This window comes from Fundulus heteroclitus, chromosome 14, assembly GCF_011125445.2.
Source record: "Fundulus heteroclitus isolate FHET01 chromosome 14, MU-UCD_Fhet_4.1, whole genome shotgun sequence".
Taxonomy (NCBI): domain Eukaryota; kingdom Metazoa; phylum Chordata; class Actinopteri; order Cyprinodontiformes; family Fundulidae; genus Fundulus; species Fundulus heteroclitus.
Window position 1 is genome coordinate 24,480,632 of NC_046374.1, and position 17,440 is coordinate 24,498,071.

The 17,440-nt window shown below is 40.6% G+C and overlaps 1 protein-coding gene across 9 annotated transcripts in view; it reads left to right on the top strand.

Annotated features, from left to right (window-relative positions):
* Window positions 1–17,440, top strand: part of mark2b (MAP/microtubule affinity-regulating kinase 2b) — an 80,638-nt gene that overhangs the window by 42,600 nt on the left and 20,598 nt on the right. For 8 of the 9 annotated variants that reach the window (XM_012862556.3, XM_012862569.3, XM_012862595.3 and 5 more), the window contains exons 8-15: window positions 2,621–2,857; window positions 6,099–6,218; window positions 7,259–7,361; window positions 7,499–7,611; window positions 7,775–7,849; window positions 9,399–9,450; window positions 9,829–9,980; window positions 12,934–13,028. In XM_012862556.3, the coding sequence (XP_012718010.2) occupies window positions 2,621–2,857; window positions 6,099–6,218; window positions 7,259–7,361; window positions 7,499–7,611; window positions 7,775–7,849; window positions 9,399–9,450; window positions 9,829–9,980; window positions 12,934–13,028 (947 nt within the window). The remainder of the gene's footprint in view (window positions 1–2,620; window positions 2,858–6,098; window positions 6,219–7,258; window positions 7,362–7,498; window positions 7,612–7,774; window positions 7,850–9,398; window positions 9,451–9,828; window positions 9,981–12,933; window positions 13,029–17,440) is intronic. The other variant, XM_012862564.3, reaches the window with a different exon arrangement.

The following is a 17,440-nucleotide window of genomic DNA, read 5'->3' on the forward strand; positions in this document are numbered from 1 at the left end:
AGCTCTGAGGTTTCTAAAAAGGCTGCCCAAAATGTCCAAATCCCACATGCTCCATAACCAAGAAAGGCTGAAAGCTCTAAGAGATGAAACAGATTAATTGTGCTGTAATACTTTCAGCTCAATACTGCTATAAGCTAATTCGCTCCTCTGCGCGATTAAATCTTCCTAAGGCGAATATGAACTGATGTTCTGCAGGATACAACTCCTTTTTGTAGAAGACTTTTGCATGAAACGTCCATCCCTTCAAAAGCCCTCGTTGTCGTCTCCCTACCTGCTGTAGCAGCCTTAAAGGAGCATTCCACAAGTTTTGAAGTTAAAGTACTTCTTGATTCTGAGATCGACCAACTCGGAAATACATGCATTAGTGACCATATTTTCAAAAAAAGTGGCATTAAGATCGTGATTGCGCCGTTAAAAGTTTTTTTTAAGGACTTAAAATTGTCCCTCGGCGACCGCTAGGCTCAAAATCCACAATTTGGGTCATGTGGTACGATGACGTAATTCGTAGGTGTGGCCCAGGCTACGCTACATAGAGTTCAATGAAGTACACCACGACAGGTTCAGATTTCCATTGATTTTACCATGTCAACAGATCAACGCTTTTCTACGAATTACTTCATCGGTCACCCAACATTTTTTTATGAGCCTTGAGCTAAAAAGCCTTAAAAATCTACTTTTTCATCAAAATTATTTTTTATCTTAATAATATGTGAACTTTCTAACATTTAGCAACTTGTATGATCTCAGAATCAAGAAGTAAGTTAAATATTAGGTACTTTCTTGCCCTTAAAACTGCCCGACGTGTAAAATTAATCATCCTATATTTACCGCAGTTGCCTCTATAGGATGGATTAGTCGTTTCATGAGAGAGTGAATCGGGTCACATTCTCGCTGTCATTAACCTGGTTACTTAGAGTCTTCGCCATAATCGATGCATTAATGTGAGAAGACGGCTATGCGTTTGCACAACACTGGTGTCATTTCAACTTGTTAGTGTTAGTTTAAGTGGCTTCATACAGCTTTTTGTGTTTTCTCAGACTTAAAACACCTCACTGACACTGGAAAAAAAGCTTGTTTCCAGGAGTCTTCTCTCAGTAACGACATCCACACAGAAGAGTGTAGTGACTTGCGATTCGTTGTCGCTCGCACATCTTTGTGTCTCTGCAGAGCATTTCCGCTTAAAGCTTTAAACCTTTCGTTTTTATAATGGTGCACATCATTCAGCCATTGCCCTGTTAGTAGAACGGGATCAAGTTGTGCGAAAGAAAATAAATTGGATGGTTTGAACCTCTGTTTAATCTAATGGTTGAGATTAAACATGAATCAGATTTTTAAGTTTTCCATCTGGCTGGACAGCGCAATCGGACAATGTTCAGTTGGTGCAATTAGTAGCCAATTTCTTTGTGCTTCTATGTTTACTGTGGGTAAAAAGGAAAAAATGTAGTTTTGTATTGTTTGCTGCTATTGAAGCTCTAATCAGATGCCAGTGAGGGCGTGTTAATGCTGTCCTTGCTCACCTGCTGCTGTAAGCAGTCAGCTGTGCAAGATGGCTAAGGGGAAGACCCTGATTGATTACAGCTGTTTTGTCTTTATTCAGATTAGTCCCTCACAGTCACGTTTTTTCTTTTATACACCAGGATAATATTTGGTAAATGTACAAATACAGATCATCAAAAACTGCACATCTTTCTCTTTAACTTTATTATATACTTCCTCAACCACTGAGTATATCGTTCCTTTAAGGCATATGTTGAAAGAAGCTGACTTTATAATTCCTAATATTTAAGACTAAAATTAAGATATCAATTTTTTCCCTCCTAAATATCAGTTGCTGAACATGATTTTAAAGCTTTTATTTCATGACCACATAAAACTAGGTTTAAATCAGGTTTTCTCCATTTGTGTTTCTGCATCAAATATGAAAATAAGCATTATATAAATAGTTTGGTGTTTAAATTTAAGTCATGTTGCACATCTTTGTTGGAATTTTGTTGTTTAAAAAAAGAAAAAGGGGGAAACCTTCATGTGGTTCAATGCTTTTTAAAAAAAGAGCGTAAATTGCTCTCATTCATGTTCAGATCAGAGCTCTGAGGCGACGTCCTGGTTGATGCTCATTCGCCCAGAAACGCACAGAAGCTGCCGAGCATTCAGAGCGAGTGAAAAGGAGAGCCCACCTGTTCCTAGGCAACCCAGCCTCCTTACTCAGTGGTTAGCTTTAGGCTCGAGGATAAAAAAGACGCACGTTTTAAGGTATAAGCACTGGCAGCTCACTTTGCCTATTGTGCGCTGCCCGCCAGCATCAGACTGTCACTTTGAAAGCACTCGTTTGATCCGGCGTTATTATTCTTTTCCCTTTCTAAACACCGTTTGACAGCCGCCTTTAACAAAGAGGAATGTGCCGTAATAGTTTTAGACTCATTTGCATGACGGCGAGAGTCGCTGTGGTGTTTGTGAGGAAGACGGGGACTGAAACGTTTAGTGTAAATGAGTCATTTCCATATCAAGCCGAACAAAAATAATTTGATTTATTGCATAATGCGCTTGATTTTGGGGGGGAAATCGACCCTTTTCTGTGCCTCAAAATGTCTCCTCCTCTGTCCCTGCGCCTTTCTGACTACAGGCGGAGAACCTGCTGCTGGACGCGGATATGAACATAAAGATAGCAGACTTTGGCTTCAGTAACGAGTTTACGTTGGGGAACAAGCTGGACACGTTCTGTGGCTCCCCGCCCTACGCAGCTCCGGAGCTCTTCCAGGGCAAGAAGTACGACGGACCTGAAGTGGATGTCTGGAGCCTGGGGGTCATCCTCTACACGCTGGTCAGCGGCTCGCTGCCCTTTGATGGACAAAACCTCAAGGTTGGGAGGAGAAGAGATGTTTGTTTTGGTCTTTTGTTTGTGTTGCACAATCAGACGAGTGCATTCTGTGGGTGGTTGCAGTGTTTATCATGCTAGTTACTGTTCCTTGTGGCCCACTGAATCCAAAATGAGTGGATGTGGAGCAAATTGGAGTGCTGGCCACATTTATTTTTTGAATATTAAATTACTCTTAAATGTAGTAGCTTGATCTAACTTTGAAAAATTTTGTAGCTTTGAATGTGTGCCAGTTTATTTATTAAGGAATAAAATTCAACAATGGGACAATTGTTGACACTTTTAAAAGTCATAGTAACATGAATTTAATATATGCAGTTTTAATTGGAGTCTTTACTTTTTTTTTTTTTTTTTTTTTGGTTAGCCATGTGCTTTAGTCAGACCACACTAAGATTAAGCTTTAACAACAAACTCTCCAGATGGGTTAGGTGTTAAATAAAGAATAAAAAGCACATTGTGCTCTTTCAGTATGGTGGAGGAACTGTGATTCAATTCAATTTTATTTATATAGCGCCAATTCATGAAACATGTCATCTCAAGGCCCTTTACAAAGTCAAGTTCAATCATATTATACAGATTGGTCAAAAATTTCCTATATAAGGGAACCAGTTGATTGCTTCAAAGTCCCGACAAGCAGCATTCACTCCTGGAGAAGCGTAAAGCCACAGGGAGAGTCGTCTGCATTGTACATGGCTTTGCTGCAATCCCTCATACTGAGCATGCATGAAGCGACAGTGGGAAGAAAAACTCCCCAGATAACTTGGGAACCTTGGTATTAAGAGTTTATGATGCCACAAACTACCAAGATATTTTGTTTGTATTCTGTCCCCAGTACCTAAAAAAGAAAAACACAAAAAAACGGATGTTCTATAAAAGTATTGTGGAGAACCCAAGGACCTCGGTTGAGCTAGCATGATTAAAAAAGTAATGGTCAAAGACCACTATCCAGATCTAATATTGTAAAATGTTATAATACAAGACAAAGTGGTGCCCTATTGGCAAAAGAGGATTGTTCAAACTATTAACAGGGGGCCAGTAATCATGGCAAAAGCGTTTTTCTCCTTAGACCCGAGCAGCAAAAACGTTGCGTAAGCCTATTGTATTTATGTGATTCCCTATCCCCCCTCCTCCAATTAGCTTTTTGGGGGGCTAGACATGCTCAAAAACCAACAAAACTTTGTAGAAAATTCAGCCCCTAGTGACATTCTTGTGCTTCAATTAATCTAAAAAAAGGGGCGTGGCCATACGGCTCTACAGCGCCCCCTAAACGCAGCCAGGCTAACCGGTATAACAAAAATGTCTCATGGGAGGTATTTCAAAAACTGACAGGAAGTCGGCCATTTTGGGTCAAAGGGTTTTTCAGATTTGACACATGTCAAACTTTGACACGATCTCTTAGAGATTTTGAGGTATCCGCTTCAAATGTAGTACCCGTTGAGGTCTGGGGGATTAAAAGTTATCACAATTATTATTATTATTTATTTATTTATTTTTTTTTTAGCTTTTGTGTAAATTTGGTACACACATGTAGTCTTGCCAGACCTGCCAAGGTTTTTTTTTTATTTTTATCAGAAACATGATCCAAACCTTACAGGAAGTCGGCCATTTTGGATCAAAGACACCATTTTGTGTCTTTTACATGTGCTCTATCTGAGGGAACTCCTTTTACAGCTTTCAAATTACAGAATTCACAATTAATCCTTTGCTGAACAGTAGCAGTTTCCTGGTCCCCGTGGGCACAGCGGAGTGTCGGATTTTAATATGTCGCCATTTCCACACATTTAACTCTAAATCACACATGCACCAAAGTGGATATTAATGATATTTTTCAACCTACAAACAGGCCATTTGGATTGCACTGCAATTTAAATCAGCTGTGCCCTCTTTGATTGACTATTTCCCCCTGATTCATCATCAGATCGACACAAAAATGTTCTTTCAACCCTGACAGACCTCTGATCGACACACTAGTCTGCCAGCTTGACAACATAGATTTAGCCCCGCTCACTTTGAGAAGAAAGTCACGGCTTTGTGTGGTAAAGGCCCCAGGTTGATGCTCTTTATTACACAAGGTTGAAAACACGTCCATATTAGGTCATTATGGCTTCCACTGCCCGCCCAAAAGTTTCCGCACCGCATACATTTCTAACTATGCGAACAGTCCCGCCTGGAAAAATATGGTGGACGAGCAAACTTTCCTTCTTGCGGAGGTTCGTAAATATAGACATCTTTATGGTTCGGCCCAGAAAGGTCACCGTGATCAACAAATTAACAATTCCCGGACAGAGATCTCCGTCACTCTTGGAAGAAAGTAAAGAGGATCAAATGTTGGGAACAACTGTTTTCTACTACTACGTGTAGTGGGGTGTAGTACGCTTGGTGTAGGGGTGCAACGCTGCCCTCTAGAGTCTAGGAGAATAGTGCTACTTCCGCACGAAGCATAAATGCTGCAGTCGTTGTGTCTGCATGTCAGAACTTTGTGCGTCACGGATGAAAGTCTGGAAGTCTGTGGTTCCTGATAAAAAAATAAAAAATGTAACTGCCTTAGAATAATTTTCGAACTGAATAAATTTACTCAAATTAAAGATTAGATATTTCTAAAATTTCCATTGAGGTGAAGTAGCTGGGCTAAAAATTTTTTTTTTTTTTTTTTTTTTCTTTTTTTTTACACATTTTTACCAGGGGTGGCAAAAACTGTGGCTGGTGCTGTTCTTGGGGCTTACGTTTTTAAACAAAATAGACTTTATGCTACCTTTGATTCATTGTGAAACACAAACCACCGTACCACATTATGGACTCGTTTGACTCATCACGGGAGTCCTGACTCATTTCGGTGGGCAAGATGACTTGAATAGTGATGAAATTGAGAAGATTGTGCTTGCGAACCACAATCTAGGCTTGAATGATTTCTGGATATTGCCGTATATTTAACAACAGTAGTAACAATTTCTGAGTGTCTGACCGTTTTATTGTATGAAAGCATAAATAATGAAATGCGTCTAAATGCCCTGTTGTGCTTTAAACAACACAACACGGCACACTTTGTTCATAAAACCTGTTTTTTGGAAAGCTAATTCTCATTTAATTACCTTGTGTTTGTTCATTTAAACCCAGCTTTTCGGACTGATCTGAACAGACCTGATTGGCGGCTTAAAGATGGAAAAACATATTTTAAAGATTAAACAAAGCAAACTGCTAACTCTTGACTGTTGATGTACTTGTTCAGGAGCTGAGAGAGCGTGTGCTGCGTGGTAAATACAGGATTCCTTTCTACATGTCCACCGACTGTGAGAACTTGCTGAAGAAGTTCCTGATCCTAAACCCTTCGAAAAGAGGCAGCCTCGAGGTATGCAGCCATTAATTCACACAGCTACTAGCTGTTTTTATAAGAATCCTAATTAGTGGGATTTTCTATTTGCTAAGTATAACTATCAAGACAATGCATGCAATCAGTTTGTTTTTGTATCATATTTGCTTTAATGGTACACCTTCACTGCTACAGCAGCTATATGCGACTTGGTTGACATGTAAGTTGCCCGTTGTCGTTGTTTTTCTGGGGGAAACCCTGCATGTGCGAAGTGTTGAATCTGCAGATCTTTCTGAAACGATGCATTTCAACTGTTTTTATTCTTAAGGCTTGAATTTTCACACCCTGATTTCAGTCCATAGATGACAGGCACAAATATATAGATTTGACAGACGCAGACGTAAATTCCCGCTTTTTATGGATTTATTATAGGTTGCGGGTAATGAAAACTATAAATGTAAGTTTTTGAGGGATTTAAATTTTTACATGGCGCCAATAAAAGAAATGTTAACACAGTGATGGTCGGGGGTGTGTGGCTTTCATGGATAAGGCGAAAACTGCTGATGTGAATGCTGTCCACCAGAGCTATTGTCAGTTAGCAGGAGGAGACACAAAAGGTCAGCGCTAAATAAGCTGGCAGCTCTAAGCCCGGTATTCAAACACATTAATGGAAAGTTAAGTGGAAGGAAAACGTTAAAAAATGGGGATAACCACAGCCTGTAGAGGACTTTCTCTATTTCATTGAGTGCATCTATGCAAATACATTGACATATTTTTCACTTGCTGTTTCTGTTAAAAAAAAATTTTTTTAGTCTTATGATCACATTTTCTAGCAATATTAACTGTTCTTTAATAGCTGACTGCCATGATAAGGAAAAAAAAATTCTCAAATTTTTTCAAATTCACTTTTTTTAATGTTTCGGTAAACTAAATGGATTTCATTCAATGACTTGAATGACTGAAATTAATTTCAGGGAGTTTATTTATTGAGCCGCACCGGAACCCCGTAGTTTTCCCCCTTTTTTTTTTGTCCCGTTTGAAAGCCTTTGTCATCCCGTGTGTGTTCGGTTTAACCCCAGCAGCAGATAATGAGGGACCGATGGATGAATGTGGGCTACGAAGAGGACGAACTCAAACCCTACATCGAACCTCAGCCAGATTATAAGGACCCCAAGAGAACAGGTAGATAGCAGAACAATCGGCTCCATTCTCCTACAAAGATCAACATTTAGTGCTTTTATCCTGTTTTCATGTAGAGGGTCATGATAACACAAGGAGCGCCAAGTTTTAATGATTATTTCCATTGTGTGTGTGTGCAGATAAAATGTTGCGAATGGGATATTCTCAGGAAGAGATCCAGGATTCTCTGGTAAACCAGAAGTACAATGAAGTGATGGCTACGTTCCTGCTTCTGGACTATAGGAACTCTGAGGTACGGGTCTTTTCTCATGCTGCTGTTGTGTGTTTTGTATTGTAATAACAGAGTGGCTCAGTAACACGGATCAGTATTTACATAGAAACATAAGCCCAGAATTAGTCCTTTTTGTGTTTTGTGTCTCATGCCTGATACTAATTTCTTCTTCTTCCCTCCTCAGCTGGACGAGTTACCCCTCAAACCAAGGACAGGAAATGATCTAGGCAACATAAATGCTCCCTCTCCACCTCACAAGGTATAAATACACAGATTGATGCTGCTCAGCTTGAGTCTGTGACAGGAAGAGAATATTTTATCTTTACCACACCTGTGCCATTCTGGGTACTTTTTTCTTTAACATCACATTATTGTTGTCAGCACTGATGTTAAAGCTCACGTCGAAGTTGTAATTTCTGGGTAAATGGGGGTTGATGCAACGGGAACAAAACACAGGGAAAAATACAGGCGATGGGCCGGGGTACTTTCTAGGAAAAAACTAGAGAAGTGTAAACACAAGTCGTTGACTTAAACACAATTATAAACACAAGCTTTGGCCAAGGAGTACTTTCTATCTGCAGGATAAGTGGCTTTGTCCATAAGAGACGCTGTCAAGAAGCACTGAGCCGTGGTTATATTCAATGGCAGCAATAGCTCCAGCAGTTACTGTCTCTATTAGAGGATAAAAGCAAAGCTGATGCGCTGTGACGGGGGATATTTCACGGTGGGAAACATTATGAGTGCACAAATTTAATGGCAGCAATAGAATTGCAGCTAAACACACAAGCACGGTGCCAGTGGTGCTTTCTATGGGAGATAAATTCCAGGAATGTACAAAAACTTACTCTTACAGGGTTCCTGCGGATCCTTAAAAAGTCTTAAAAGGAATTCTGTAATATAAAACTAAGGCCTTAATTGGCATTAAAATGTCTTAAATCAGTCTGTCTTAGGTCTTAAAATTGTTACCAGGTCATAAATAGGATTTTATTTTTGTAATCCTTACCAAACAGTAAAATAATTGACACAATTATAATTTTTAAAATTTACCGAATGGCTCAATGTAACAAATATTGGTTCCGTCCCGATAGCGGAACCAATAAAAACTGTTGCAGCCGGACTATAGCTGCGAAAAAGAGTTGGCACTGGTTATGTTGTGGTTTTTAAAACTGATTTATAGTTTAATTTTAGTAGGGAACAAAACAAAGTTTGTGAATTCAGTTCAGTAGTTGTTAAAAAATATATCTGTAATTTGTGTGTTTTTTAGCTTTCTTCCTATATGAAATGTTTTTCAAAATTTTAAATATGTCTACCGGGCCAGAAAGTAATGGTTTATGTTAAAATAAACATTTGGGTGAAGTTGTCGCAACCAGGTTTATCTTGTTTATCGTGAAGTTGGTCTTAACTTTTTATTTCAAGTGGCATTAAAAAGTCTTGAATTTAACTTGCCTTATGCTGCAGGAACCCTAACTTAGCTTAACCAGCAACTCTTTAGGATAGAGGGGGCTAAACACAGAAGTACTTGTCTAGGAGTACTTTCTATGGAAAGTAAAGCAGAGAGAACATAGTTACTGGCAGCAACAATGGCAAATAATGCAAGCTAGGTTCATGGGTATAGACACCGCCCCACACAAGTTTGTTAAAAGAAAATTAAATGTACTTATTTTACTTTGATTAAATCCCTTTTTTGTACCTGATGCCTACAATAGGAAGTTGAGTTTGGTGAAAAGAAAATAATAACAGCGCTGATTTAGTTTATTTTACTGTAACGTAGTATTTCACTGACGTGTTCCTGTGTTTCCTCTTTAAAGGTACAGCGCAGCGTGTCGTCCAACCAGAAGCCTCGCAGAACCACTGACCAGGGTGAGGCTGGTTTTTATCAGAGTGGCTGAGAGCGAGTAATGCCCAGCAATCAGCAGCTGCAGGATTTAAACAATTTGCCAGAGGGATGTTAGCAGAACATCATGGCTGACGAGCAAATTGGCTCGTCTTTGGGATTTTATTGTGTCCTCTTTTATGCATCAAGCATTTATCTTCAGGGTGGATTTTTGTCGTGCTGTTGGAAAAAATGGGCCGTGGAAGATGATGTTTGAGTAAAGTGTGGAGGAGGTGTGAAGCTGCAATGCATTCAGATGGAAAAAGCAGAATAAGGCGAACAAGCTTACAGGGCTGAGTTGAACCTCCCCAAATTTACATCCTTTCACTGATGTTGTGTCTGACGCCCACCCTGTCTTCTCATAGGCTCCGCCTACTCAAAGAGGGGAGGTCAGTCAGATAACCGATCTGCAACAGACGATTCAGGGAGGAAGATTTCATCAGGCAGCTCCTCCAACAAGGTGGCGGCCAGCCCGCTGGGCTCATCGGATCGTAAAAAGAGTGCCACGCCTTCCACCGTAAGAACTGTCATTCACACCGCTTTTAATGAGATATCAGTTCATATATATGTGGAAGTAAAGGCATTGCTCTACTAGTTTGTCTTTTGGCTTTAAGGTTTAACACCTCCGTGCTACAGTGTTGGACATTAGCCGTAGCAGAAAGGACCGCCGTCTCATTTTTATGTTCTGAAAAAAGGCAAACCTGTTGGAGACCGCTGTTGTAGCGAGAACTACTTCCTTTACAGGGTTCCCACGGGTCCTTGAAATCCTTGAAAGTTTGTGAATCTGAAAAAATAAATTCAAGGCCCTTGAAAGTTCTTGAAAACAGCCAAAAAAAACACCTTTTCCTTGAAAGTCCTTGAATTTTTTTGTGGGGTTGAAAGTTCACACAGATGACGACTCATGTGTCATTATTTTACTACCACACGATCTTTTAAAATTATGTTGATTCCGCAGACTTTTAATTTGCAAACGTACGTTCGCTCTTCTTCGTTAGTTGGTAGGCTACGGTTTAGGCCTACGTGCGTCCAATAGGTTACATTCCCGCAGTGTTGCCAACTCAGCAACTTTGTCGCTATATTTAGCGACTTTTCAGAGTCAAAGTCAAAAACTAGCTTAATCAAAGATGAAAGTAAGTGAGACAAATTGATATAATTCTGAACATCTCAATGCTGCACTTTTTCCACAAAATTCAATGAAACGGTAGGCTAATGTACATCTTATATGTAATATAGTATGGCATAGCCATGTACTGTGGATATAAATGTAGGCTATGAATATGATCAATATCAATGTAGGCTATAAATTAAGTCCACTTTCTTGCATTGCTTCTGACCCAACAACTTCTATGCCGTTTAGTCTTTTATTGAATTTGCATTGTATTAAAATATGATAACCTATTCAGCGGTCACAGTAAGTAAATGCCGCCACGTGTGGTCCTTGAATTTGAGGAAATTGGTCCTAGAAAGTCCTTGAAAGGTCCTTGAATTTGATGTTCACCAAGGTGTGGGAACCCTGCCTTTAGCAGGGAGAAATAAAACCTACAGACTTGAGAACCAGACTCAAGCTGAGCAGGACTGCAAGGAGACAGAAAAGGCCAGGAGCCCTGTGGCAGGGGTACTTTCTATGGGAAAGTAGAACAATCAGAATAAACAAAGTTAATTGGAGTAATGGCTCAAGGACCAGGAAAGAAAACAGCTGAAGAAGAAAAAAGCTCTGGTCCTAGTGTGAACCAGGAGAGGCCAATAATGTTATTGGCAGCAGTGGCTCCACTGTTCGTCTGTATTTAGCACCGTCTACTTCTTGGAGCTAAACGCAGATACACCAAACAATAGGTACTCTCTATTGGAAAGAAAAGAAGCAGAGTACATTAGAAAATGTAAAAAAAAAAAATGGCCAAGTCAATGACAGAGAAAGATAAACTTCTAAACACAGAAGTACAAGGGCATGCGTACTTTATATAAAAAGAAAAATGGAGAGAAAACAAAGGCCTATTGGCAGCAGTAGCTCTTTCACTGCCTGTGTCCAGAATAGACACACGGCTACATGTGAAGTCACCTGGTTGGGTTTAAAGTTATTATTGCCATTAGCTGTCATTAGCAATCCATAACCTCCACTGTGTTTTAGGGAAATGTGTTTCAACAGCGATGGCTAAACTAGCCAACAAATAAATGAAAAGGTAACATTAAAAAAAAAACATTGAGTTGCAAAATGTTTCCCTTCATCAAACCTCAGCACTGCCTGGTATGCAGCATGTGTCTAACAACATGTGGCTCCTTGTGTGGTTCTGCTCCTGCCATCGTTGTGGAAAGTATGTGTTTTAATAATAGGATTTTGTTAATATAGTTAAGCTTCAAAAGAATAAATTTAAACATTAAAGTTCTTTTAGGGTTAATTGATATTGTGTAATAGAGAGGTATTTTTTTGCTAATGTTTAAGCTCACATGTGGCTGTTCTATGAATCTGTTTTAACCTTTGATGTAATTAGATTATTTGTCTCGAATTCTCTTAATTATGTAATTGTCATTCAACGGGGTTTCTACGCTGTCCACCTGTTTGTCCACCCCGTCCATCCATAGGCCCACCTGTTCATCCATAGGCCCACCCCCAGTCCATCCATAGGCCCACCCCCAGTCCATCCATAGGCCCACCCATCCATCCATAGGCCCACCCTTCCATCCATAGGTCCACCCATCCATCCATAGGCCCACCCATCCATCCATAGGTCCACCCGTGCATCCATCCATAGGCCCACCCATCCATCCATAGGCCCACCCATCCATCCATAGGTCCACCCATCCATCCATAGGCCCACCCATCCATCCATAGGCCCACCCGCCATCCATAGGCCCACCCCCAGTCCAACCATAGGCCCACCCGTGCATCCAACCATAGGCCCACCCTTCCATCCATAGGTCCACCCATCCATCCATAGGCCCACCCGCCATCCATAGGCCCACCCCCAGTCCAACCATAGGCCCACCCGTGCATCCAACCATAGGTCCACCCATCCATCCATAGGCCCACCCGCCATCCATAGGTCCACCCATCCATCCATAGGTCCACCCATCCATCCATAGGCCCACCCGCCATCCATAGGTCCACCCATCCATCCATAGGCCCACCCGCCATCCATAGGTCCACCCATCCATCCATAGGCCCACCCGCCATCCATAGGTCCACCCATCCATCCATAGGTCCACCCATCCATCCATAGGTCCACCCGTGCATCCATCCATAGGCCCCCACCCCCTGTCCAAAAGTCCACCCGCCCGTCCGTCCATAGGTCCACCCATCCATTTGCAGGTGTTAACATTAACCATCAGTATAAGTTGTTCCATCTTTCCCTGTCTCTCTCACTCTTTCCCTCCAAGGTTACGTATGTAATGGCTAACCTATGTTAAAATAGTTGGCTTAAATTTGTGATGAACGTTGTGTATTTACGGTCTTCTCTACCTTTTTGTTTCTGCAGAATAGCATCCTCTCCACCGGTACCAGCCGCAGTCGAAACTCTCCGTTGACTGAGAGAGCCCCGCTTGGCCAGAGCATTCAGAACGGCAAAGACAGGTACACCAAACACACCCTGCAAACTCACAAATTAATGACGTTTTTAACAGACGGGTATGAACGCACCCACATATCCCCCACAACGAAAAGAAAGGCAGCACTGCTTCTCCCCGCTGACGCACTGCGAACAGGAACACGCTCACACTGGCGTGTGAATGAAGCCGTCCCGCAGCCATGTCACTGACTGATCCCCAGACCTTGGCTGGTACTCTCCAGAGTGCTGCCAGCTGGCTCAGGGAGGGGTAAGCCCTCCTGGGCCCAAAAAATCAGAGCCTCCAGGGAATTTAGGCCAAACCTCCAGTAGATTACAGATTTCCCTATGATGGTCACATGGAGGCCCGCCAGTCAGAGCAGGGAGTTCGAGGGATACAATCCTTGGAGAGGGTAAGAGGAGTCACAAGTCTATAATATTAGGCTGTAAAACAGACTTCCCATTTTCTTCCTCTGGGATGGGATCCTCCCTCTCCTTTTAGGCTCTCTAAATTTAGCTTATGCTTCTAAACTCTTCCTGCTCCGTCGCTTTAGACTTTTTTTTTTTTTCCCCCCCAGTTTGGACAAAAAAAATCTTTTGTCCTCACTGGAACTACAAATTGGTAATTGATGCAAAATGTTTGCCCATCAATCGACGGTGTGTTAAGTTCAACACGCAACTCCATTCATGTCCACACATGCAGCTTGTGCTTAACCAGCCGTCTCGCTTTCTGTGCTTCTCCATGAGCATTAAACATCGAGCCAAACCATATAATCCCAGCTGCCACACAGTGTTCATGGTTCATACTGCTTTGTTACTGTTCATGTTGTCGGTCCCAAATGACGCCTCTCCATCCCAGCGCGGTGCTTCGTCTGCAGCAGCAGCAGAAATATGGCTGAATCTGGTTGTGTTCTCGTAGGTTTATCTCATTTGTTGTTTCATTTGCTCAATCAGCACCGCCTGGCGATGGAGCGCTCATTTGAGACCTCATTGGTCCTTGTTTTTTTAAAAGTACTGTGGGTCTGTTAACTATGGTAGTCTCTGCTAACATAGTGGTTATCATCTGCTTTGTTTTTGAAGTTGCATTTTTTTAATCATTATTAATGCTTTGAAGTTTGGGCTTTTTTTTTTTTTTTTTTTTTTTACTTGTTCTACCACACCCTCCCTGCCTCTCTCTCTCTCCCCTCCTCCACTCTCCCTCTCGACTTTTCTAATGTTCTTAATTTGGTCTTTTATCTGCGTCTGAGCGCTTATCCCTCTGGACCTTGAGTTTCTTACTTTGAGTCGTTTCTTTTCTCCTTGATATTCATCTTGCTTCCTATTTCTATTTTCCTGCTCTCTCCCTCTCTCTTTTTGAGGAGATTAGCACAGCTTGTAGAAGGAAAATGAACTCTTTGTTTTACTCTGGTCGCTGTACGCCTGTATTAAAAGGCTTCAACACAAAACTTAACAATAAACATAGTCGCGGTAAAATAAAAGCACTCTCTCAATTCTATTTTTTTCTTTTCAAAGGACATCATAAAACTAATCTGGCCTTATCCAACTATTATTTAAATCCAAGGTCCCCTGAGCAAAAACACACAACAAATAAACATTATTTTGTAGCTTTTAATCCTTTTAGATGGAACAACTTAGACATTTATTTGGTGCATAATGAAGAACTTAAATATCAAAATAAGTCCAGAATGTTTTTTTTTTTTCCAGTAAATATATGGTAAACTTACATAATTATTTTTGTATTTCTCTGCAACTATATTTAAGTCTTGTGTTGCAGCACATTATGCATTTATATTAGTAATTTAAATATTTTGCAATGATATCAATATAATGTTTTATTTCTCTGATTACCTTATATCAACATTTACTCAGTTTATATAATTATTGGTACTTGAGTCCCGCTATGACCCGGTTTGTGCTGAGTTTTCCTGCTCAACACATCAGACTCTACAGGTTTCTTCTGCTTTGAGGCTGTCGAAAAGACATGGATCCAAATTTCAGATAAATAAAAACCTCTTTTATTTTCAGAAGATCTTTTAAAAAATGACCTTTGCTGCAGCATTTTTGGCTTCTGCACCATATTTTAGTTTTATATCGGACCAATGCTTCTTAAAATGGGTCTGACTTGGATGTCAAATAAAGCCCTCCAACTACTATTATTTACAAATATTTTACTAACAAAATTAAGATTATTTCACAACCACAAAGTTGATTTTAAATGTGAGTGTGATGCCCTGGCCACTTGTATTTGGGTTTCAGCAGTCTCTTTTCTCAGGCTTTAAAATTCACTTGTATTCAGAACCAGAGTGTTGAACTTTATAATTTTATTATAATTGCGGGGTGTTTTCCAGACAAATTAAAACCTTTGGGTCTGGTTGGTGGATTTATCTGCCTTGCTCCAGGGCGGAAACACGGCGAACCCAGCTCTGCAGAGTTTGATATCTTAAACATAAACGTGAAAAATAAATCTAAGTGTGGTCAACTCAATGAACTACTTTACAACCACTTTATTTTAGCCATTTCTGATGCCTTTCCAGCTTGGCGTTGTGTTAAATCTGCTTTTTAGAGGTAGCCATGTCTGCTACCGATCAATTAATTCATTAAGTCACCTGGTTGCTGCTTTCCCTCCTATAAAGGGATCTAGGGTGTTACTGAGTTTATCCACAAATAGTTTTTCCACGTGGTTTGATTTAAATCATTTTAGGCCTGACATTACTTTTATGCATAAAACCCGAGAGATGAAAGGATAAGTTTGTTTTCGCCGTGACGCTGCGTCAAACGTTCGCTACATGCCTCCATCACCAGCTGTGCTAATCTATGTCAGGACAGCATTTTCTTCCCTCAGTCATGTTTGCTTTCTGTGTAATGATCGTTTGTTGTTTTACTTCTGTAAATGTGCCTCTTTGTCTCTTTCTCTCCCTCTCCCTCTGGTACCACTCTCCCAAGGGGGGAGGAAAACAAAAAAAAAAAACGAAACAAAACAAAACAGGAACACACACAGTACCCTTACTGTTGTGTGTTCCTGTTTTTTTTTTTTCTCTCCCTCACGCTTCGCTTTCCATGTTAACACCAAGTCTGAGGTGTCGATATTGTGCCGAGCTTTGTAGCGTTCGGGCGAGCGTGCTAATTAGCGCTGGCTTCAGGAGAAGTTACCGCGATGTAGATGCAACTAAAAGCTTTAGATTAGGCTTGGAGGTCGGAATCTCCAATGCAGCGACGCATGCTGCTGGTCGCGCTGCGCTGCGGATATTTAGCTGTAGCTTTAGTCTGTAGGTGCGTTTACAGGTGACTCCAAGTGTTTGTCAGGTTAAGACCAACAACATGGATGAATTTCAGATTTCTTGTGGTAGATCAACACAAAGTGGGGCGTATTTGTGACAGTGTTGCATTATATTTAAGCTTCTTTACAAATGGCAATCCGAAAAGGAGACGTTTGCATTTTTTACTGCAACACCCCTAAATAAAACCTAGTTCCTCTAGTTGCCTTCAGAAGTTCCCTCACTACTAGAGTCCAGCTGTGTGGGATTAAATCCAGCTGTTCTCTGCAGGCCTCAGATGTTGGTTAGAGAAAATTGGAGAACAAACGGCATCATAAAGTCCAATTTAAAAGGTTTTCAGCAAGTTTTAATCATGGTTAAACGATGCTCCAAGCCTTAAGGCCCCCGGTGTGGACCTGAGTCTACGTACATACAATTTTTACGACCGCGTACACGGTGTCACTATAAGCTGCTCACCGAGATGAAGTCTTCATATCGATGTGTTTTATACGTGACACTGAGCTGCTCCAAGCAGGCGGTCTCCAGGACGCAGCATCACCGCTCTAGGTGCTCAGCTAGCTAATCACACATTTCACCATCCGTTCCACCGATTCATCCCACTGACAGAAAGTCTGAGAATTGTAGGAACTTGCCACAAGAAATAGGCAACAGTACGTTAAACTATGAAGGGTAAAACTACCGCAGAGAGTCAGCGGAGCTCACAGTATGTATATTAGGGCTGAATGATTTTGAAAAATAATCTAATTGCGATTTATTTATTTTTTTCTTAATATTGAGATTTAGTGCATTTTTTCCCCAGTTTAATTTATCATGTCTTGTTTTAAACATATACAAACAACAAATAATTTGTTTCCTTGCCATTTGGATTAGTTGCTAAAAGACCCACAGCATCTAAACTTGGTGCAGAAATGATTGTGTTCTGACTACAATATATTTCAACCAAAATTGCAATTTTGACTTTTCTATGCATTAACCACAAGCAACAAAAATGGGCACTAAATAAAGATGTTTGTAAACAAGGACTATTTTAAATATGAACTTTTAATGTTTCTATTAATCAGAATATTAGTCAAGAGAACAGCTTTTAATTTAATTGGACATCAATCCTTGTTGAACATAAAGTGCAAAGTCCAACCAACAAGCAAGTCTATGTATTAAACTGAACC